Source organism: Oncorhynchus tshawytscha, linkage group LG25, assembly GCF_018296145.1.
Source record: "Oncorhynchus tshawytscha isolate Ot180627B linkage group LG25, Otsh_v2.0, whole genome shotgun sequence".
Classification (NCBI taxonomy): Eukaryota; Metazoa; Chordata; class Actinopteri; order Salmoniformes; family Salmonidae; genus Oncorhynchus; species Oncorhynchus tshawytscha.
The window spans coordinates 43,282,753-43,306,319 of NC_056453.1; the positions used below are offsets into that span (position 1 = coordinate 43,282,753).

General features: G+C 47.0%; 1 protein-coding gene across 1 annotated transcript in view; it reads left to right on the plus strand.

Moving 5' to 3' along the window:
* parga (poly (ADP-ribose) glycohydrolase a) overlaps positions 1 to 23,567 on the plus strand; it is an 85,349-nt gene that overhangs the window by 52,770 nt on the left and 9,012 nt on the right. The window contains 3 exon segments of the mRNA XM_042305767.1: positions 2,860 to 3,007; positions 14,532 to 14,610; positions 14,981 to 15,089. Of these exon segments, the coding sequence (XP_042161701.1) occupies positions 2,860 to 3,007; positions 14,532 to 14,610; positions 14,981 to 15,089 (336 nt within the window).

Genomic DNA, 23,567 nt, shown 5'->3' on the forward strand with positions numbered 1-23,567 from the left:
CACCACCCTACTGACTGACTGGGCCCCGCCCCACCACCCAACTGACTGACTGGGCCCCGCCCCCACCACCCACTGACTGACTGGGCCCCGCCCCACCACCCAACTGACTGACTGGGCCCCGCCCCACCACCCTACTGACTGACTGGGCCCCGCCCCACCACCCTACTGACTGACTGGGCCCCGCCCCACCACCCAACTGACTGACTGGGCCCCGCCCCCACCACCCAACTGACTGACTGGGCCCCGCCCCACCACCCAACTGACTGACTGGGCCCCGCCCCACCACCCAACTGACTGACTGGGCCCCGCCCCCACCACCCAACTGACTGACTGGGCCCCGCCCCCACCACCCCAACTGACTGACTGGGCCCCGCCCCACCACCCAACTGACTGACTGGGCCCCGCCCCACCACCCAACTGACTGACTGGGCCCCGCCCCCACCACCCAACTGACTGACTGGGCCCCGCCCCACCACCCAACTGACTGACTGGGCCCCGCCCCACCACCCAACTGACTGACTGGGCCCCGCCCCCACCACCCAACTGACTGACTGGGCTGCCCCCCCCGACCACCCAACTGACTGACTGGGCCCCGCCCCCACCACCCAACTGACTGACTGGGCCCCGCCCCACCACCCAACTGACTGACTGGGCCCCGCCCCACCACCCAACTGACTGACTGGGCCCCGCCCCACCACCCAACTGACTGACTGGGCCCCGCCCCACCACCCAACTGACTGACTGGGCCCCGCCCCCACCACCCTACTGACTGACTGGGCCCCGCCCCACCACCCAACTGACTGACTGGGCCCCGCCCCACCACCCTACTGACTGACTGGGCCCCGCCCCCACCACCCAACTGACTGACTGGGCCCCGCCCCACCACCCTACTGACTGACTGGGCCCCGCCCCCACCACCCTACTGACTGACTGGGCCCCGCCCCACCACCCTACTGACTGACTGGGCCCCGCCCCCACCACCCAACTGACTGACTGGGCCCCCCACCCCACCACCCTTACTGACTGACTGGGCCCCCCCCCACCACCCTACTGACTGACTGGGCCCCGCCCCCACCACCCACTGACTGACTGGGCCCCGCCCCCACCACCCAACTGACTGACTGGGCCCCGCCCCCACCACCCAACTGACTGACTGGGCCCCGCCCCCCACCACCACTGACTGGGCCCCGTCTGTACTGACTGACTGGGCCCCGCCCCACCCACCACCCTACTGACTGACTGGGCCCCGCCCCACCACCCTGACTGACTGACTGGGCCCCGCCCCACCACCCTACTGACTGACTGGGCCCCGCCCACCACCCAACTGACTGACTGGGCCCCGCCCCACCACCCTACTGACTGACTGGGCCCCGCCCCCCACCACCCTTACTGACTGACTGGGCCCCCCCCACCACCCAACTGACTGACTGGGCCCCGCCCCCACCACCCAACTGACTGACTGGGCCCCGCCCCCACCACCCAACTGACTGACTGACTACGTGCCCCCCCCACCACCCAACTGACTGACTGACTACGTGCCCCCCACCACCCAACTGTCTGACTGGGCCCCGCCCCCCACCACCCAACTGTCTGACTGGGCCCCGCCCCCACCACCCAACTGACTGACTGGGCCCCCACCACCCAACTGACTGACTGACTGTGCCCCCACCACCCAAATGACTGACTACGTGCCCCCCACCACCCAACTGTCTGTCTGACTACGTGCCCCCCACTACCCAACTGTCTGACTGACTACGTGCCCCCACCACCCAACTGACTACGTGCCCCCCACCACCCAACTGACTACGTGCCCCCCACCACCCATGTATCCTAGACTACGTGCCCCCACCACCCAACTGTCTTACTGACTGTACCCCCACCACCCAACTGTCTTACTGACTACGATGTACCCCCACCACCCAACTGTCTGTCTGACTACGTGCCCCCACCACCCAACTGTCTCTGATACTGTACCACCCAACTGTCTGTCTGATGTATCCCCCACCACCCAACTGTCTGACTGACTACGTGCCCCCACCACCCAACTGTCTGACTACGTGCCCCCCACCACCCAACTGTCTGTCTGACTACGTGTACCACCCAACTGTCTGACTGACTGTATCCCCCACCACCCAACTGTCTGACTACGTGCCCCCCACCACCCAACTGTCTGTCTGACTACGCGCCCCCCACCACCCAACTGTCTGACTGACTACGTGCCCCCCACCACCCAACTGACTGTCTGATGTATCCTCGATACTGTAGTACTCTGCTGTCTGATGTATCCTAGATACTGTAGTACTCGGCTATCTGATGTATCCTAGATACTGTAGTACTCGGTTGTCTGATGTATCCTAGATACTGTAGTACTCGGCTGTATGATGTATCCTAGATACTGTAGTACTCTGCTGTCTGATGTATCCTAGATACTGTAGTACTCGGCTATCTGATGTATCCTAGATACTGTAGTACTCGGCTGTCTGATGTATCCTAGGTACTGTAGTACTCGGCTATCTGATGTATCCTAGGTACTGTAGTACTCGGCTGTCTGATGTATCCTAGGTACTGTAGTACTCGGCTGTCTAATGTATCCTAGATACTGTAGTACTCGGCTGTCTGATGTATCCTAGGTACTGTAGTACTCGGCTGTCTGATGTATCCTAGATACTGTAGTACTCGGCTGTCTGATGTGTCCTAGGTACTGTAGTACTCGGCTGTCTGATGTATCCTAGGTACTGTAGTACTCGGCTGTCTGATGTATCCTAGATACTGTAGTACTCGGCTATCTGATGTATCCTAGATACTGTACTCGGATGTCTTCTTCATGTGTGTGCTGCCCTGCTCTCTCTCTCTCCGCAGGTGGACTTTGCCAACCGGTTTGTGGGCGGAGGGGTCACCGGATCGGGTCTGGTTCAGGAAGAGATTCGCTTCCTGATTAACCCTGAACTCATCGTCTCTCGCCTCTTCACTGAAGCCCTGCTGCAGAATGAGTGTCTCATCGTCACAGGTCAGACAATCCCCACTAGGTGTCTGCTCTAGTCACCATACAGATGTGTATGTTTCATAGGCACACAAAAAAAATCTTATTTCTCTCAAATGTTGTGCACACATTGGTGTACATCCCTGTTAGTGAGCATTTTATCCTTTGCCAAGATAATCCATCCACCTTACAGGTGTGGCATATCAAGGAGCTGATGAAACAGCATGATCATTACACAGGTGCACCTTGTGCTGGGGACAATAAAAGGCCACTCTAAAATGTGCAGTTTTGTCACACAACACAATGCCACAGACGTCTGGTGTTTTGAGGGAGCATACTATTGGCATGCTGACTGCAGGAATGTCCACCAGAGCTGTTGCCAGATAAATGTCCCATGGTGGTGGTGGGGTTATGTTATGGGCAGGCATAAGCTACAGGCAACGAACACAATTGCATTTTATCGATGAGATAAAGAGATACCGTGACGAGATCCTGAGGCCCCATTTTATTTTTATATTTTTAAAGGTATTTGTGACCAACAGATGCATATCTGTATTCCCAGTCATGTGAAATCCATAGATTAGGACCTAATGAATTAATTTATATTCACTGACTTCCTTATTTGAACTGTACCTGTTTCATGCGTTGATATTTGTGTTCGGTATAATTTGGTGGACAAGAATCTGTTGAGAAATCTAAGAGAGCAGAGCCACAGACATTGCATCTACATTTGGCTGGCTTGGGTACTGTGTAATGCTGTGGGGACCCCTCATCTGAAGGAGTAAATAAGGCCAGGACATATGACGGGTAACTCACAGCAGGGTTTGCTGTAAATGACAGAACCCTTCAGTCCAAACCTGTAAGGTACCTCTGACAGCACCAGCCAGCATGACCTACTGCTGTGACAATCACTTCCTGGAGTTGTCAACCTCTCCCTGTTATTTCCTCTGATTGGCTCTTCCTGAGATCGGCCCAATCAGCGGCTGGTTAGTGGTTAGTAGTAGATAGGACTGTTGATTGCTCTGTCTGTCTGTCTGTCTGTCTGGGGTAATTACTGGATTACATCAAGTGCTTGAACTTTATAGCTCTGATGGACAAATAAACTAACAAAAACAAACAAGGATTTATTTACCAGTAATGTTACAATCAATATATCCATGTTTTATAAGGCGTTGCTTAACTTTGCCACACAAGCTTCATTATTTTCAACCTGAACATTCATATGTTTGACCAGTGAAAACCGAACGGAAATACAGTGAGCTCCAAAAGTATTGGGACATTTGTTGTTGTTTTGCCTCTGTACTCCAGCGCTTTGGATTTGAAATGATACAACGGCTATGAAGTTAATGTGTAAGACTGTCAGCTGTAATTATAGGGTATGTTCATTCATATCGGGTGAACCGTTTAGGAGTTACAGCACTTATTGTACGTAGTCCCCCCCCCCCATTTGAGGGGATGTGTAAGACTGTCAGCTGTAATTATAGGGTATGTTCATTCATATCGGGTGAACCGCTTAGGAGTTACAGCACTTATTGTACGTAGTCCCCCCATTTGAGGGGATGTGTAAGACTGTCAGCTGTAATTATAGGGTATGTTCATTCATATCGGGTGAACCGCTTAGGAGTTACAGCACTTATTGTACGTAGTCTCCCCCCCCCCATTTGAGGGGACCAAAAGTATTGAGACAAATTCACTTATGTGTATTAAAGTAGTCTAGAGTTTAGTATTTGGTCCCATATTCCAGGCACGTAATGATTACGCCAAGCTTCTGATTCTTTTGGATGCGTCTGCTGTTCATTTAGCTTGTGTTTCAGATCATCTGGTACCCCAAAAGAAATTAATGGTCAATAATTTGTGTTATTTTGGAGTCACTTTTTATTGTAAATAGGAATGGAATATGTTTCTAAACACTTCTACATTAATGTGGATGCTACCATGATAATCATAGTTCTGAGTGAATCATGAGTAATGTTGAGTGGGAAAGTTTGATAAACCTCTGCAGCTTGACAAAGAGTTTATAAGGGGGTGGGGGGGGGTCATGTCTGAATGCATTTTGGATAACTGAATTGAATTGAAAGGCTGCATGCAAGGACAAAGGTGGCTAGCGCTCGCTCTCTTCAGCCTAGTGAACTCTGGCAGAGATGCGTTTTAGCCCCGGGCGCACACTGGCTGTCTGAACGAGGCCACTAAAACTCATCTCGGCCTGCTTAAGCAAGCGTTAACATGGAATAGTAAGTTAGTTGAATGAAAATAGTATGATCAGAAAGGTAGATTTTTTTATTTAAATGTGTTTTTATGGCACAGAGTTACACTCCTATTCAAGTCAGTGAGAGCACAGATCCTGTCACTTATTTTAAATGACATTTTAGACTGAAACATCATTTTTAAATATATATATATATATTTTTACTATTTTTATTTTGGCTTTGCCTAGAAATACAGTATAACCACAACATTTAAAAAACTGGCTTTAACCTCAAATAAAAGGGCTGAGTCCTCCATATATATTTCTTAAATAAATGGTTTGCAGCTGCTAGAAGCCATTGTCCGATATTCTGCAGGCTGATCTCTCATAGCTCTTCTTAGATGTGAACCCGCCTGTCCCAACAAGGAGAGGAGAGGGATGACCGGCGTGATTAGTGAGTTGTTGACGAAGGAGAGAGAGGGGGATTCAGCCTACGGTGTGTACGTGTGTAGGCTGATTTGTGAGGCTGTCTGGTTGATACCACACTGTGACGATTCCCTTCCTCTCTCTTCATCAGCCACCTCTCAACAGGCACAATCAGCTAACCAACACGTAGACACAAACACTCTGTCTTCAACAGTGTTTTCCCAAACTTGGTCCTCTGGACCCCACGAGGTCCACGTTTTGGTTTTGTCCCCCCTAACACTACACAGCTGATTCATAATCAATAATCAATCAAGCTTGTCTACATCTCCCCTTTCTTAAAAAGACACTGTTGTAAAAAGACAATTTGTTGAAAAAATTATAATGTATGTCTAACTGGTTTGAAGTTAGACTACAAGGATGCATACAGTGAAATGCTGAAAACATATCACCAACCCTCCTGTATCTCCCTGTATCAATTGGATTTTTATCTGGGTTTCGCCTGTAACATCAGTTCTGTGGCACTCACAGATAATATCTTTGCAGTTTTGAAAACGTCAGTGTTTTCTTTCCAAAGCTGTTAATTATATGCATAGTCGAGCATCTTTTCGTGACAAAATATCTTGTTTAAAACGGGAACGTTTTTCATCCAAAAATGTTAATAGCGCCCCCTAATGCTTAACTGGTTGGGTTAGGAAGCATGAGTTTTTACTCACCAGTATAACAACACATTGTGGTCAAAGACTTAGTAACGTAGTTGTAGTCACCATAGTTATGTTTTGGGGTTATTGCATATTAACTTATTTCCAGATATCTTCTAAACTACCCACAATGCACTATTTCTCAACATTATATTGGAGGATCTATTCTGTGCTACCGACTTCATATGCTAGCTCAAGCCGGCTAACGTTAGCCATTGGCATGTAATTACATTCCAGACCCAACTGTTGGTGGGGGTGAGCTACAATCCACCAATCCCAGGAAGTGTTATGTAAACAAAGAGCAAGTGCGACCATGCAGCTTTTTTTCCACAGACTTTGTAGCTGTGGTATCTAGTGGGAACCTTTTAGCACAGCAGACTACAGTGCCTTCTTGCCGTGGGCTCCAAACGAAAGAGAAAATCATACCTGCTCTAATTGTGTAGTACCTCGTCTGTTCTCCTTTTTTGTTTCGTCAACTTTTCGGCATGTTCTCTGTGAAGTAAGCTATGTTTGTTTTGTAACGTTTTCTACCTTGGCTTATGCTAGCACACTAGCTGACGGACATCTGGAATCTAACTATTTTTGAATTCCCTGACTCTTCATTGGCCGGTGAAGCATCTGCCTCCCCCTAGCTTTGATAACTAACTCAGTCTGCACGCTTTAAACATTTTGCCATCAATCAATCTGTCCCTGCTCTCTCTGCTTTGATTTGTGGTTACGTTTTAGTAGTTCTAGCTGTTCTCCAGTAGTTCGGCTCTAGCTTGCCGACCATAACGTGGTGGTTGGCTAGGCTAGTAGTTAATTGGCTAAATAGCTAACGTTAGCTGGATAGCTAGCTTGCTGGCTAAGATAACTGCGTCTAGCTAACATTCTTTGATAACTGGTTAGATGGTGTTGTGTATTTCCAAAACGTTGGTTTGCTTTAATGTAGCTGTAAGCTAGGTGTTGATAGCAGCTGGCTGACTCGTGTAGTGCTAACGTAAAGCTAGTAGTCTAGTAGGGCAAACGTTAGCATGCTAATTGGCTAGCAACCTTGCAAGTAGATTTGTATACATTCATCCATAAAGTATTTGCTTGTAAGTCAGCAGAACAGGTTTTTTTTTTTTTTTAAACAGTAGTCATGAGTGCAAATAATTTTCTTTGAAGGTATACATGTTGTATAACTTTGCATTGAGACTTTTGACGTGTTTACTAATGCAGATCCATAATGTTAGTCGTAGTAACATTTTTGCTAGCTGCCCTGTAACACCACACAGATTAGTTTTCTCAGAGGGAGTTTTGTTCTCTGTTCGGCGTCACGTCATTCCTGGTCAGCGGGATAACCATCGGTGAATCATCTGCTTTCCCCTGTCACAGCACAGCCCGGCCAGGCAATCAAGGCTAATTCAATTAGGCCTGGGCACTTTGGCAAATTTCAATGGGGGAGGTAATATCCATTAACCCCCCCCCATGTCAAGACGTATCACGGGGGAATATGATTTAATACCACCGGCCCGGTCGTCCGGCCCGCAATGATACAACTTGGGGGGGGGGGGGTCAGCAACAAAATGCTGCTGGTGGTGGTGGCACAGGAATAGGTTTAATAAAGATGATGGAATGGGAGTGTCCATTAGTGGAGCAGGGTCTTGGGCAGGTCTTTCTGCTCTGAGGTCATGAATTCTAGTACTGCTGTAATAACATTAAGTGATTTAAGTGGGGAGGGGAGGGATGAGGGGAAAGAGGAGAGGAAAGGTGAGGGAGGGGAGGGATGAGGGGAAAGAGGAGAGGGGCGGGAGGTAAGGGGAGGGAAGGGAAAGAGGATAGGAAAGGGAGGGAAGTAGGGGTAAGGGGAGGGATGAGGGGAAAGAGGAGAGGGGAGGGAGGGATGAGGGGAAAGAGGAGAGGGGAGGTAGGTAGGGGTGAGAGAAGGGAAAGAGGAGAGGAAAGGGAGGGATGAGGGGAAAGAGGAGAGGCGTGGTAGATAGGGGTAAGGGAAGGGAAAGGAAAGAGGAGAAGGGAGGTAGGTAGGGGTAAGGGAAGGGAAAGAGGAGAGGAAAGGGAGCGAGGTAGGGGTAAGGGGAGGGAGGGGAAAGAGGGGAGGGAGGTAGGTAGGGGAAACGGGAGGGAGGTAGGTAGGGGAAACGGGAGGGAAAGAGGAGAGGCAGGGGAAGGATGAGGGGAAAGAGGAGAGATGGAGGAGGTAAGGGGATAGGCTAGTGGAGGGGAGAGTGGATCTGTGCGGGGTGGGGACAAGGAGTGGTGAGGAGGGAGGCTGAAGGTTACTCCTCTCTCAGAGGTGACCTGTCCTCTCTCTGTCCCTGGCTGGCTGGCTGGTGGAGAGGGTTAGAATGCTGATTGGGTGGCTGGTGGAGAGGGTTAGAATGCTGATTGGCTGGCTGGTGGAGAGGGTTAGAATGCTGATTGGCTGGCTGGTGGAGAGGGTTAGTTTGGTGATTGAGTGGCTGGTGGAGAGGGTTAGTTTGGTGATTGGGTGGGCGGAGCTAGAAAACTCTCGGTGCTTGTGAGTTCCTGGAAGGAGTGTCCCACTTCCACAGCGTTCACTGATATGGCCTGGGTTGTGTCCCACTTCCACAGCGTTCACTGATATGGCCTGGGTTGTGTCCCACTTCCACAGCGTTCACTGATATGGCCTGGGTTGTGTCCCACTTCCACAGCGTTCACTGATATGGCCTGGGTTGTGTCCCACTTCCACAGCGTTCACTGATATGGCCTGGGTTGTGTCCCACAAATGGCACCCTATAGGGAATACAGTGCCATTATTACAGACTGAGTGGACAAAACATTAGGAACACCTTCCTAATCTAGAGTTGCACCCCGTTTGGCCCTCAGAACAGCTTCAATTGGTTGGGGCATGAATGACAATAACTATTTATTTCCTCCTTCCTTACTGCTCATGCGCTCTTAAAGTGGCAGCGCATGGTGAAGGCTCCGTGCAGATTTCGCCACAACCTCTGGAGGGAAATCATCACCACTTGTCAAGTTGTCCTTTTGACAAAGCTGCAGATTTAATTTGTTTCTGACCTTTCTCTGCCCCGCCCAACTGACCAGTCCTCAACAAATTAGAGACTGTATATTTGTCAGAAAACAATTCATGCTGAGACCTGGGCGTATTAATGCATCAAAGCATTGAAGTGAATGAAATTCCTAATCATTCGTCAGTCCAGGGCCTCTAGTCTGGTCTGTGGTCTATCAAAATGATCTTTCAGATGTTAAACAACTTTGTGTGGTTATAAGAGGGAAGGAAACGACTGGCTTTATAAAGGCCTCTGGTGAAATGGGTCAAATGCCCAACCATTGGCTTTCCAGAGAATCCAAACATTTGTTTTGTCTGAATAAGAACCTTTGGTCATCCTCTTCCGAGGATCTGCTCTGTCAATATCACTTCCCCCTTCAATGGACGGTGTTTCAGTCAGTCAGAACAGAAGGACATTGTTTAGCATTACTTGTGAGGGTCCACTTGTGATGGTCCACTGGTGATGGTCCACTGGTGATGGTCCACTGGTGATGGTCCACTGGTGAGGGTCCACTTGTGAGGGTCCACTTGTGAGGGTCCACTTGTGATGGTCCACTTGTGATGGTCCACTGGTGATGGTCCACTTGTGATGGTCCACTTGTGATGGTCCACTTGTGATGGTCCACTGGTGATGGTCCACTTGTGATGGTCCACTGGTGATGGTCCACTTGTGATGGTCCACTTGTGATGGTCCACTTGTGATGGTCCACTGGTGATGGTCCACTTGTGATGGTCCACTGGTGATGGTCACGTGTAAATGTCTGTCTGCGTCCTGCAGTGCATGAATGAAAGTGTTCTCTCTCTCTTTCATTGAACCTTCATTGAACTAGGCACGTCAGTTAAGAACAAACTCTTATTTTGACGGCCTACCTGGGAACAGTGGGGTTAACTGCCTTGTTCAGGGGCAGAACTACAGCTCGGGGATTCGATCCAGCAACCTTTCGGGTTACTGGCCGAACGCTCTAATTACTAGTCTACCTGCTGGTTACTGGCCCAACGCTCTAACCACTAGTCTACCTGCTGGTTACTGGCCCAACGCTCTAACCACTAGTCTACCTGCTGGTTACTGGCCCAACGCTCTGACTACTAGTCTACCTGCTGGTTACTGGCCCAACGCTCTAACTACTAGTCTACCTGCTATCCCAAATGGCTTCCTATTCACTTTTCCCTATTCCCTTTTCCCTATTCCCTTTTCTAGTGAAATGTCTATCTAATATCTAGGGAACATGGTGTTATCTGGGACGTATCCCTTATCTATTAACCAAGCTCCTCTCCAGATGCTGGCTTTTCCCTTTTACGGTTTGTAGATGTGTTGCGCCGTCCAGCTCTGCCAGAAACAGATCGAATTGATTTCCAAAACTCATAGTGCCTTGGCTCAATCTCGATCACTGTCTTTTACAGTTTCCTTTGCGTCAGTCTATCTTAACATCAGCCAATACGTAATCATCAACATCATAATATTATATTTTATTCCTAGAGATAGTTTTTTTTCCCCATTTACAGATGGATAATCACACATCTCTTTACATTGTGACCATCTACTGAAGGAAGATAAGAGGTAGTTTCTGTTAAAACGGGCTAAAATTTCAGGTGGTCTTTTTGAAAACAAAACTCGTATCCTGGAGGGACGTTACCAGAATTTCATAATGTTATTCCAACTTCATAGTGTGGAACTAGAACTATATATATATATATATATATATACACACATATGTAAAACAGGAGAATTTACATTTGACTGCACTGGGCCTTTTATTAAAGCAAGAATAACAAATCTCTCGTGGTGATGTCGATCACCCAAAATGTAGCCTTATGTGGCTTTTGTACAGTTCTGCTTGGGCGGTATCCAGATATTCATACCGTTACTCTACTGTGTCGGGTTTTACGGTATTACCGACAGCGCACAAGGGGGGGGGTTCTAAAAACGCACAAAAAAAAAAAAAAAAAGGCCATTGGATGTCTATTATCAGAATGCTAACAACATTAGCACAAGTAATAGCAAAATCACATAGCTAACAGCGTCTAAGTCCTAACGAGTGAAAACGAACATAAACTAATTGCAACGACAGGCAAATCTAGCTCAAAGTTATACAAGCATCGCTAGTAGCTAACAATTTGTCATTTTCGGTGAGTGTGAACATTTGTTTACAAGCGAAAGGGATTGAGATAAATTGTGCAAATGAACAAAGTTGTGATGCTTGCTTTTCTGAAGGAACAATAACATGGGTACATGGAGCAGAGGGGGGAAGAACGGAGGAGGAAGAGCAGCATGGGTACATGGAGCAGAGGGGAGAAGAACGGAGGAGGAAGAGCAGCATGGGTACATGGAGCAGAGGGGGGAAGAACGTAGGAGGAAGAGCAGCATGGGTACACGGAGCAGAGGGGGAAGAACATAGGAGGAAGAGCAGCATGTGTACACGGAGCAGAGGGGGAAGAACGTAGGAGGAAGAGCAGAGGGGGAAGAACATAGGAGGAAGAGCAGCATGGGTACATGGAGCAGAGGGGGAAGAACGTAGGAGGAAGAGCAGCATGGGTACACGGAGCAGAGGGGGAAGAACATAGGAGGAAGAGCAGCATGTGTACACGGAGCAGAGGGGGAAGAACGTAGGAGGAAGAGCAGAGGGGGAAGAACATAGGAGGAAGAGCAGCATGGGTACATGGAGCAGAGGGGGAAGAACGTAGGAGGAAGAGCAGCATGGGTACACGGAGCAGAGGGGGAAGAACGGAGGAGGAAGAGCAGCATGGGTACATGGAGCAGAGGGGGAAGAACGGAGGAGGAAGAGCAGCATGTGTACACGGAGCAGAGGGGGAAGAACGTAGGAGGAAGAGCAGCATGGGTACATGGAGCAGAGGGGGAAGAACGGAGGAGGAAGAGCAGCATGTGTACACGGAGCAGAGGGGGAAAGAATGTAGGAGGAAGAGTAGCATGTGTACACGGAGCAGAGGGGGAAGAACGTAGGAGGAAGAGCAGCATGGGTACACGGAGCAGAGGGGGAAGAACGTAGGAGGAAGAGCAGCATGGGTACACGGAGCAGAGGGGGAAGAACGGAGGAGGAAGAGCAGCATGGGTACATGGAGCAGAGGGGGAAGAACATAGGAGGAAGAGCAGCATGGGTACACGGAGCAGAGGGGGAAGAACGTAGGAGGAAGAGCAGTATGTGTACACAGAGCAGAGGGGGAAGAACATAGGAGGAAGAGCAGCATGGGTACATGGAGCAGAGGGGGAAGAACGTAGGAGGAAGAGCAGCATGGGTACATGGAGCAGAGGGGGAAGAACGGAGGAGAAAGAGCAGTATGTGTACACAGAGCAGAGGGGGGAAGAACATAGGAGGAAGAGCAGCATGGGTACACGGAGCAGAGGGGGGAAGAACATAGGAGGAAGAAAACGCTAGGAGGAGGCACAGGGACAAAATACAGAGCTTTCTTGACTTCTCAAACACAGCAGAAAGCCTTTTGGAGAAGTACGGTAAGCTTAATAATGTGAAAGGTGAAATGAAGAACGCAATCTGCTTTATCTCCTAACATGTCATTTAAAAAGTAACTACAAATATTCAAATCTATTGAAAAAAAGTTAAAGAAATTGTTTCCACGGTATCCACGGTAAATGCAAACCATCCCGTGGGTATTTCCAAACACCCTGATATACGGTATACCGCCAAAAATATTATTTTCCGGAACACTACATTTGTATTTAATAAACCTTGTGTATCATTCTGGGAACTGGAATTTAACACCAGAGAGCCTTACTGTGGCAGTGATTACTTACCAGGACTCCCTGGAAAACAGTGGGGATTTTTACAGAGTAGACAATCCTGGTTAAAATACATCAAATGAGTGTAAGTTCACTGAAGAAAAAAAATAAAATATGAGCTGATTGGTAATGACGTCCTGGGCTTGTCAAATGTTGAAGGGCTCGTGAGATTCTTGCTTCTTGAGAGGAGGCACCCACTGACCAGGCTTCAGTAATCCGCTCTTGTTTGTACACACACACACAAAGGCACCGCAGGTACTAATGAGGCCTAATGAATGAGAGGTTCATTTGTACCTTCTGTTGTTCTGAACCCTCCCCCTCTATCCCTCCCTCCCCTGTGGGTTGGGCTGTTGTTCTGAACCCTCCCCCTCTATCCCTTCCTCCCCTGTGGGTTGGGCTGTTGTTCTGAACCCTCCCCCTCTATCCCTTCCTCCCCTGTGGGTTGGGCTGTTGTTCTGAACCCTCCCCCTCTATCCCTTCCTCCCCTGTGGGTTTGGCTGTTGTTCTGAACCCTCCCCTCTATCCCTTCCTCCCCTGTGGGTTTGGCTGTTGTTCTGAACCCTCCCCCTCTATCCCTTCCTCCCCTGTGGGTTGGGCTGTTGTTCTGAACCCTCCCCCTCTATCCCTTCCTCCCCTGTGGGTTGGGCTGTTGTTCTGAACCCTCCCCTTCTATCCGTTCCTCCCCTGTGGGTTGGGCTGTTGTTCTGAACCCTCCCCCTCTATCCCTTCCTCCCCTGTGGGTTGGGCTGTTGTTCTGAACCCTCCCCCTCTATCCCTTCCTCTCCTGTGGGCTGGGCTACTTATGCAGTGCACTATATAGGGGATAGGGTGCCATTTGTGATGCAGCCTAGCTCTCTCTTCTTCCTAGGGAGGTAATAAGTTGACCTTCCTGTTGTTGGAGACAGCTGCTCTCCTGTGGCATCACTTCACATGGAATAATTAACAAAAAGATTAAGCGATTGGCTGGCTGTAAAAATCACAGCTTTCCTGACAGTTTGTTTTATCATATCTCAACTACTCAAATAATATCACATTTTTCGGGGTCATCGTCAGTCACTTATGTGTCAGTAATTTGACGCTCCATTGATAACGTCCTTCAATTGACTATGTCAAAGCACTAACATTTAAAGGGAAAAGAATGCAATTTTTGGCAACTAAGCCATTTCCTACTTAGCCAGTCAGATGAATTCAGGGATATCATTTGTATGTCTCTGTGTACAGATTTGGAAGGAAGTTGAAGGTGTTTTTTGCGAGCCAATGGTAAACTTCCGGTCATTGCCCTAACGCTAGTTAGCATTGGCTCACGAAACTCCCTCTAAACTTTTTTCAAACAGCACGCAGAAGCATACAAATGGTATCCATGTGTACACATGACTTGGGTGTAATTAGAACAAGTAAATTGCAAAAATCTTTCACTATCGCTTTAATGATATTGGTCTGGTCATGAATGGTGTCTGTTCTGTTTGGCCTTCCCCCAGGTACTGAGCAGTACAGTACCTACACTGGCTATGCAGACAGCTACCTATGGGACGGCAAACATCAGGACAAGACCCCAAGGTACGTGCTTACTGATCAGACCGTTTTAAAATATACTTTATATATTTAAGGGATTTCACTCTGAAGTTGTTTACAATATTGATTACCCAATTACCAAGAGCCTGATATAATGACTTTTCCTCCCAACTAACCGGTCGCCAGGAGAGGACTGACCACCCTTCAGAGCCCGGTTCCCCTCTAAGTTTCTTCCTAGGTTCCTGCCTTCTAGAGAGTTTTCCTAGACACTGTGTTTCTGCCTCTGCATTGCTTGCTCTCTGGGTTGTTTTTTGTTTTAGACTGGGTTTCTGTTAAGCACTTTGACAACTGCTGATGTAAAAATGGCTTTATAAAAATACATTTGATTGATATGACGTTGATCTGTCGTCCACAGAGACACCTGGCAGAGGAGGTGCACAGAGATCGTAGCGATGGACGCCCTGAAGTTCAGGAACTTCCTCGAACAGTTTCACCCTGAGAAAATGAACAGAGAACTGAATAAGGTGAGTAGTGGTAACTCGACCAGGGGGGGCGGTGGTAACTCGACCAGGGGGAGCGGTGGTAACTCGACCAGGGGAGCGGCGGTGGTAACTCGACCAGGGGGAGCGGCTAGACCAGGGGGAGCAGTGGTAACTCGACCAGGGGAGCGGCTAGACCAGGGGGCGGTGGTAACTCGACCAGGGGGGCGGGTGGTAACTCGACCAGGGGGATCATGGTTTGTGGTGTGGCGGATGAATCAGAATTAGTCGTGTAACATAGATAATTCAGCCAATCGTTCACATAGCAACAGTATGCAGCACACGGCTGAAGAAGAAACAACCAATTTACTAGTTACAGAATCAGTATGCGCTCTGGAAAGACAGCTGCTCAGTTACAGCAGCACATCCCCTGAACAATAACGAAGAGGTAACGTTAGGTGAGAAGCCTGACCACGGAGACAGGTGTGAGAAGGTTACAGCAGCACATCCCCTGAACGATCACGAAGAGGTAACGTTAGGTGAGAAGCCTGACCATGGAGACAGGTGTGAGAAGGTTACAGCAGCACATCCCCTGAACGATCACGAAGAGGTAACGTTAGGTGAGAAGCCTGACCACGGAGACAGGTGTGAGAAGGTTATAGCAGTCCCCTAACAATCACGAAGAGGTAACGTTAGGTGAGAAGCCTGACCACGGAGACAGGTGTGAGAAGGTTACAGCAGCACATCCCCTGAACGATAACGAAGAGGTGACGTTAGGTGAGAAGCCTGACCATGGAGACAGGTGTGAGAAGGTTACAGCAGCACATCCCCTGAACGATCATGAAGAGGTAACGTTAGGTGAGAAGCCTGACCACGGAGACAGGTGTGAGAAGGTTATAGCAGTCCCCTGAACGATAACGAAGAGGTGACGTTAGGTGAGAAGCCTGACCACGGAGACGGTGGTGAGAAGGTGATGAAGCGTACTTCATGAGCTGTAACCGAAAAGCAACTGGCATTTGGAAAGTTTGAGGTGAGGGAAAAAGAGAGAAGTGTGATGGAACAAGTATTAGCATTGTTAAGTATCTTGCTAGCATGGATCAAATTCTCCATTAGCTAACCAGAGAAATGTTGAGCAACATTAGCCAACTTAACAGATCAAATAATTTAGTTTATGGTGTGAAAATTAGCTAGCTAATAAAGTCGGACAGCTAACGTTACAACATCAGATGAGCTAACGTTAGTAGCCTAACTAATTCGCTATAGTATTAACTGGTATACGACCCCTTGTCGTTCCTCAAGTTATAACGCGTTAGTTGCCTACTGGACTCTGGCAATCTGTGTGAAACTAGTTATCCAACTAACCACTATCTGTTAACTAATGTTTTCCCTCTACAGTATGTGGTTCATTTCCAGAATGAGAGAAGAGAGAGAATTAGGTGAAAATGAGGCGTTTTTAAACAAGTGGATTCAGGGTTCAAGTGTAGCTGGAGCTGGGCCTGGCTTAAGCTGGATGCCACTATAGAGGTGAAAGGACACAACACACTTTCCCTCTTTCTCACTTCAATACAGTGGATTAAAAGGGGTATGCCAGGTGTTACTCTCTGACTGAAAGAGATCAATTATGCCAACAGAGGGTATCATGCTCTGCTGGCACATTGTAGAATAGAAGTCCACAGGCAGAAAGTGTACAATGTAGTAATGTGCCGTGTAGCCCAAAGATATGGGTTTTGTTGTGTTGAACTTGACTGTGGCATGTGTGAATGAGGGGGGATTATAATTTATTTAACTGTAATTTAGTGAATGTTATTTTTGCAGACATGTAGCCTTGTGCACCTGATCAATGTCTACTATAGTAGAGGCTACAATATATTACTATAATTACTATTACTGTAGTACTATATACTATAATAGGCCACTATAATAGAGCAAAAAATATAATGCCTCTTTGTTTCATTCTATTTCTACTTTAAGAACCTTTTGAGGATCTGAGGACCCATGCCAAATCTTTTTTGTTTCCTGAGGGGTAAAGGTGTTGTCGTGCCCTCTTCACAACTGTCTTGGTATGTTTGGACCATAATAGTTTGTTGGTGATGTGGACACTAAGGAATTTAACTCTCGACCCGCTCCACTTCAGCCCAGTCGATGTTAATGGTGGCCTGTTCGGCCCTCCTTTTCCTATAGTCCACGATCAGCTCCTTTGTCTTGCTCACATTGAGGGAGAGGTTGTTGTCCTGGCACCACACTGCCAGGTCTCTGACCTCCTCCCTATAGGCCGTCTCATCGTTGTCGGTGATCAGGCCTACCACTGTTGTGTCGTCAGCAAACTTAATGATGGTGTTGGAGTCGTGTTTGGTCACGCAGTCGTGGGTGAACAGGGAGTACAGGAGGGGACTAAGTACACACCCCTGAGGGGCCCCAGTGCTGAGGATCAGCGGGGCAGACGTGTTGTTGTCTACTCTTACCACCTGGGGGCGGCCCATCAGGAAGTCCAGGATCCAGTTGCAGAGGGAGGTGTTTAGTCCCAGAGTCCTTTGCTTAGTGATGAGCTTAATTGGGTACTATGGTGTTGAATGCTGAGCTGTAGTCAATAAACAGCGTTCTCATATAGGTGTTTCCTTTTGTCCAGGTGGGAATGGGCAGTGTAGAGTGTGATTGGGATTGCGTCATCTGTTGGGGCGGCATTTGAATTGGGGTGGGTCTAGGGTATCCGGGAGGATGCTGTTGATGTGAGCCGTGACCAGCCTTTCAAAGCACTTCATGGCTACAGATGTGAGTGCCATTGGGTGGTAATCATTTAGGCAGGTTACCTTCGCTTCCTTGGGCACAGGGACTATGGTGGTCTGCTTGAAACATGCAGTTATTACAGACTCGGTCAGGGAGAGGTTGAAAATGTCAGTGAAGACACTTGACAGTTGGTCCGCGCATGCTTTGAGTACACGTCCTGGTAATCCGTCTGGCCCATCGGCTTTGTGATTGTTGACCTGTTTAAAGGTTTTGTTCACATTGGCTACCGAGAGTGTTATCACACAGTCATCCAGAACAGCTGGTGAACTCGTGCATGAATCAGTGTTGCTTGCCTTGAAGCGAGCACTGGGCAGCTCGCGTCTGGGTTTCCCTTTGTACTCCGTAATAGTTTTCAAGCCCTGCCACATCTGACGAGCATCAGAGCTGGTGTAGTAGGATTCAATCTTAATCCTGTATTGACGCTTTCTTTGTTTGATGGTTCGTCTGAGGGCATAGCATTTCTTATAAGTTTCTGGATTAGTATCCCGCTCCTTGAAAGCGGCAGCTCTAGCCTTTAGCTCGATGCGGATGTTGCCTGTCATCCATGGCTTCTGGTTGGGATATGTACGTACAGTCACTGTTGGGACGACGTTGCACTTATTGACGATGCCGGTGACTGAGGTGCTATGCTCCTCAATGCCATTGGATGAATCCCGGAACATATTCCAGTCTGTGCTAGCTAAAACAGGCCTGTTTTGTAGCATCAGAGTCATCTGACCACTTCCGTATTGAGCGAGTCACTGGTACTTCCTGCTTTAGTTTTTGCTTGTAAGCAGGAATCAGGAGGATAGAATTATGGTTAGATTTGCCAAATGCAGGGCGGGGGAGAGCTTTGTATGCATCAATGTGTGTGGAGTAAAGGTGGTCTAGGATTTATTTCCCCTGGTTGCACGTGACAGGTAAACATTTGGTAAAACTGATTTAAGTCCCCGGCCACTAGGAGTAACGCTTCTAGGTGAGCATTTTCTTCTTTGCTTATGGCCTTATAGAGTTGGTTGAGAGCGGTCTTAGTGCCAGCTTTGTTCTGTGGTGGTAAATAGACGCCTACGAACAATACAGATGAGAACTCTCTTGGTAGATAGTGTGGTCGAAAGCTTATCATAAGGTACTCTACCTCAAGTCTCACCTTGTGACCCGTTCCACACATCTGTTGTTTGTTATCTAGACTATTGGGTGGATCTTTGCTGTAAAAGATTTTAGTAGCCTTTGTGTCGTGGCTCTCAACGAATCATCTGAGGCGGTGGTTCGTCGACCAGCCATCGCTATTGCAGAGCTCTCACTAATAAAGATTCAGTTTACGTATAACTCTGACGTGTAATAGGTTTGACTCTCCTCGTTTGATAATACAGAAATTAACCACCACAGTGCCTCAATGTTTGGGAGAGTGATCCTAAAGTGTACATTCATGTACTCCATTCAGTAAAAAAAAAAATGCTTGAACATTTTAGGATCATTCTCCCAAATCTCCAGCCACGAACCATATGCTCATCTTATTGAGTTACCACTACTGTAGAACAAACAAGTACAAAACACCCTTACGTGACGTAACCATTTGGCAATTTATAAAACATGAACGTAGTCGTCGTGTTGGTTTGGGATCAATGATGTATATAAACCCTGGATTGCTGATGCTATGTATTGGGCCAATAAGAGGCTTTGAAGCCACGGGTCGGCCATATTGGTACTCCTCAGAAGAAGCAGTCCATATGAATGAATGGGATTCTGCATTATTTAATCAACATGTTTCAACAACTAAATTAAATGTATTTAAGTGTTTTGTTTTATTGGGGACAGTAGCATTTTACTACTCTCTAAAAGTTATACTTAAGGAACATTTTTGTATATACAGTGCCTTGCGAAAGTATTTGGCCCCCTTGAACTTTGCGACCTTTTGCCACATTTCAGGCTTCAAACATAAAGATAAAAACTGTATTTTTTTGTGAAGAATCAACAACAAGTGGGACACAATCATGAAGTGGAACGACATTTATTGGATATTTCAAACTTTTTTAATAAATCAAAAACTGAAAAATTGAGCGTGCAAAATTATTCAGCCCCTTTACTTTCAGTGCAGCAAACTCTCTCCAGAAGTTCAGTGAGGATCTCTGAATGATCCAATGTTGACCTAAATGACTAATGATGATAAATACAATCCACCTGTGTGTAATCAAGTCTCCGTATAAATGCACCTGCACTGTGATAGTCTCAGAGGTCCGTTAAAAGCGCAGAGAGCATCATGAAGAACAAGGAACACACCAGGCAGGTCCGAGATACTGTTGTGAAGAAGTTTAAAGCCGGATTTTGCTTTAAACATCCCAAGGAGCACTGTGCAAGCGATAATATTGAAATGGAAGGAGGATCAGACCACTGCAAATCTACCAAGACCTGGCCGTCCCGCTAAACTTTCAGCTCATACAAGGAGAAGACTGATCAGAGATGCAGCCAAGAGGCCCATGATCACTCTGGATGAACTGCAGAGATCTACAGCTGAGGTGGGAGACTCTGTCCATAGGACAACAATCAGTCGTATATTGCAAAAATCTGGCCTAAGAGTGGCAAGAAGAAAGCCATTTCTTAAAGATATCCATAAAAAGTGTCATTTAAAGTTTGCCACAAGCCACCTGGGAGACACCAAACATGTGGAAGAAGGTGCTCTGGTCAGATGAAACCAAAATTGAACTTTTTGGCAACAATGCAAAACGTTATGTTTGGCGTAAAAGCAACACAGCTCATCACCCTGAACACACCATCCCCACTGTCAAACATGGTGGTGGCAGCATCATGGTTTGGGCCTGCTTTTCTTCAGCAGGGACAGGGAAGATGGTTAAAATTGATGGGAAGATGGATGGAGCCAAATACAGGACCATTCTGGAAGAAAACCTGATGGAGTCTGCAAAAGACCTGAGACTGGGACGGAGATTTGTCTTCCAACAAGACAATGATCCAAAACATAAAGCAAAATCTACAATGGAATGGTTCAAAAATAAACATATCCAGGTATTAGAATGGCCAAGTCAAAGTCCAGACCTGAATCCAATCGAGAATCTGTGGAAAGAACTGAAAACTGCTGTTCACAAATGCTCTCCATCCAACCTCACTGAGCTCGAGCTGTTTTGCAATGAGGAATGGGAAAAAATGTCAGTCTCTCGATGTGCAAAACTGATAGAGACATACCCCAAGCGACTTACAGCTGTAATCGCAGCAAAAGGTGGCGCTACAAAGTATTAACTTAAGGGGGCTGAATAATTTTGCACGCCCAATTTTTCAGTTTTTGATTTGTTAAAAAAGTTTGAAATATCCAATAAATGTCATTCCACTTCATGATTGTGTCCCACTTGTTGTTGATTCTTCACAAAAAAAATACAGTTTTATATCTTTGTTTGAAGCCTGAAATGTGGCAAAAGGTCGCAAAGTTCAAGGGGGCCGAATACTTTCGCAAGGCACTGTATATTTGTTAGTTTCGCTCATACAATATAATTTAACAGTATGGATTAAGGTTTTTTTTTATGTGGGGGAAAAACTAATGTAAAACATTTTTCTATAGCTTCTAGAATCTTCTTTACAATGGTTGGGGGGGGAGAACCAAGATGGTGGCTCTGTGGCTTTGAGTCACTAGTGTATACTGTATTTAAACAATTGGCTACGTCTTTGAGAAGCTCCCATTCTCTGCTTCTCATATCTGGAGTGCTTCTGCTTTTAAATTTAATTTTGTCTTCCGTTGTACTGTAGACACAAATATGAACGTTCTGTAATATTAATGAAAGTGGAAGTCAGGGGGGTGTCAGGATACAGCTACCGCTCTTTGATGTTAAGCTTTGATCTTCCGTGTGTGTGTGTGTGTGTGTGTGTCCCTTTAAAAAAATAATTATATGCATCAGCGAGAACCTTAATTTATCATTTAAGTTCAAATTAGTCTCGTCACGTTGATTTAATAGCGTTAGTGTCTAGCCTTGCATACAATCAGACAAAAGACAAAGCAATGATCTCGTAATCACTACTGCCAAATGTAAAGTGATCTGAAATGACTCACGTGCGCTGTTCTTCTGGGGTAAACAATAATAAACATTGGCTGTTGATTCAGGAATGGATCATGTCTATGATTGGCTGTTGATTCAGGAATGGATCATGTCTATGATTGGCTGTTGATTCAGGAATGGATCATGTCTATGATTGGCTGTTGATTCAGGAATGGATCATGTCTATGATTGGCTGTTGATTCAGGAATGGATCATGTCTATGATTGGCTGTTGATTCAGGAATGGATCATGTCTATGATTGGCTGTTGATTCAGGAATGGATCATGTCTATGATTGGCTAGTTAAGGCTATCGTGTTTTATTACGATTTCTGCTACTTCATGCATTATTTGATCCAACATTTTTTGTTTAACCGGTAAAGTTATTGCCAACACATTATTATTTTGTAAATTATTTTGGTTTTTACAATAGTAACCTGACCGTGGTGGTTAATTACATCATAAAAAGTTATTTATCCATTTCTTCACGTAATATTCTCCGATAGGAAAACGACAATGTGAGATGAAGACGTTAAATGTTGATGTTGTCCAATTCAGAGAGAAACTGACCGTTCTGACAGGAGGTGGAAAAATTACCCGAACAAGGAGATCAATCCTGTTTTGGAGGGTTGTTTAGGAAACTGTCCCATCTGCCCTTTTTAAACCCTAGAATTTACCTCTGGACTTCCAGGGGAGTGTACATCCCAAATGGCACCCTATTCCCTATATAGTGCACTACTTTCCACCAGGTCCCGTAGTGCGCTATATAGGGAATTTGGTGCCATTTGGGATGAAAATGGATGTCCAGAGCCCCTTCGTATCATTTAATTTGCTGAGGTGTCTCATGTCATGTTAGAGGATGTCAAGTCCATCTGTATCAAAATCCTCCCTTAGTGATGTAAATGGGCTGTAGGGTCTGATAGCTGTAATTGGCAGTTCTACAACATGTGAAGTTCTTAGATGATCGTTTTAAAAATGCATGGTTTATACTCGGGCCAACCGGAACTTTCTTCGGGGGCTTTTAGTTGACACGCAGCGTGCCATTACATTGAATGATGTGCCAAGCTTCAAGCCCGGCAGGCAGTATCCAGTACATTAGGTTACATATTCCATTTACGTGTCAATGTATAGGATCCTACTAGAGTTCTCATGATTACATTATGAAACGTACCAGAGATGTGGGACTACACTAAACAGGGATGTGGGACTACACTAAACAGGGATGTGGGACTACACTAAACAGGGATGTGGGACTACACTAAACAGGGATGTGGGACTACACTAAACAGGGATGTGGGACTACACTAAACAGGGATGTGGGACTACACTAAACAGGGATGTGGGACTACACTAAACAGGGATGTGGGACTACACTAAACAGGGATGTGGGACTACAATAAACAGGGATGTGGGACTACACTAAACAGCGATGTGGGACTACACTAAACAGGGATGTGGGGCTAAACAGAGATGTGGGACATACTAAACCGTGATGTGACACTACACTAAACAGGGATGTGGGGCTAAACAGATGTGGGGCTACACTAAACAGGGATGTGGGGCTACACTAAACAGGGATGTGGGGCTACACTAAACAGGGATGTGGGACTACACTAAACAGGGATGTGGGACTACACTAAACAGGGATGTGGGACTACACTAAACAGGGATGTGGGACTACACTAAACAGGGATGTGGGACTACACTAAACAGGGATGTGGGACT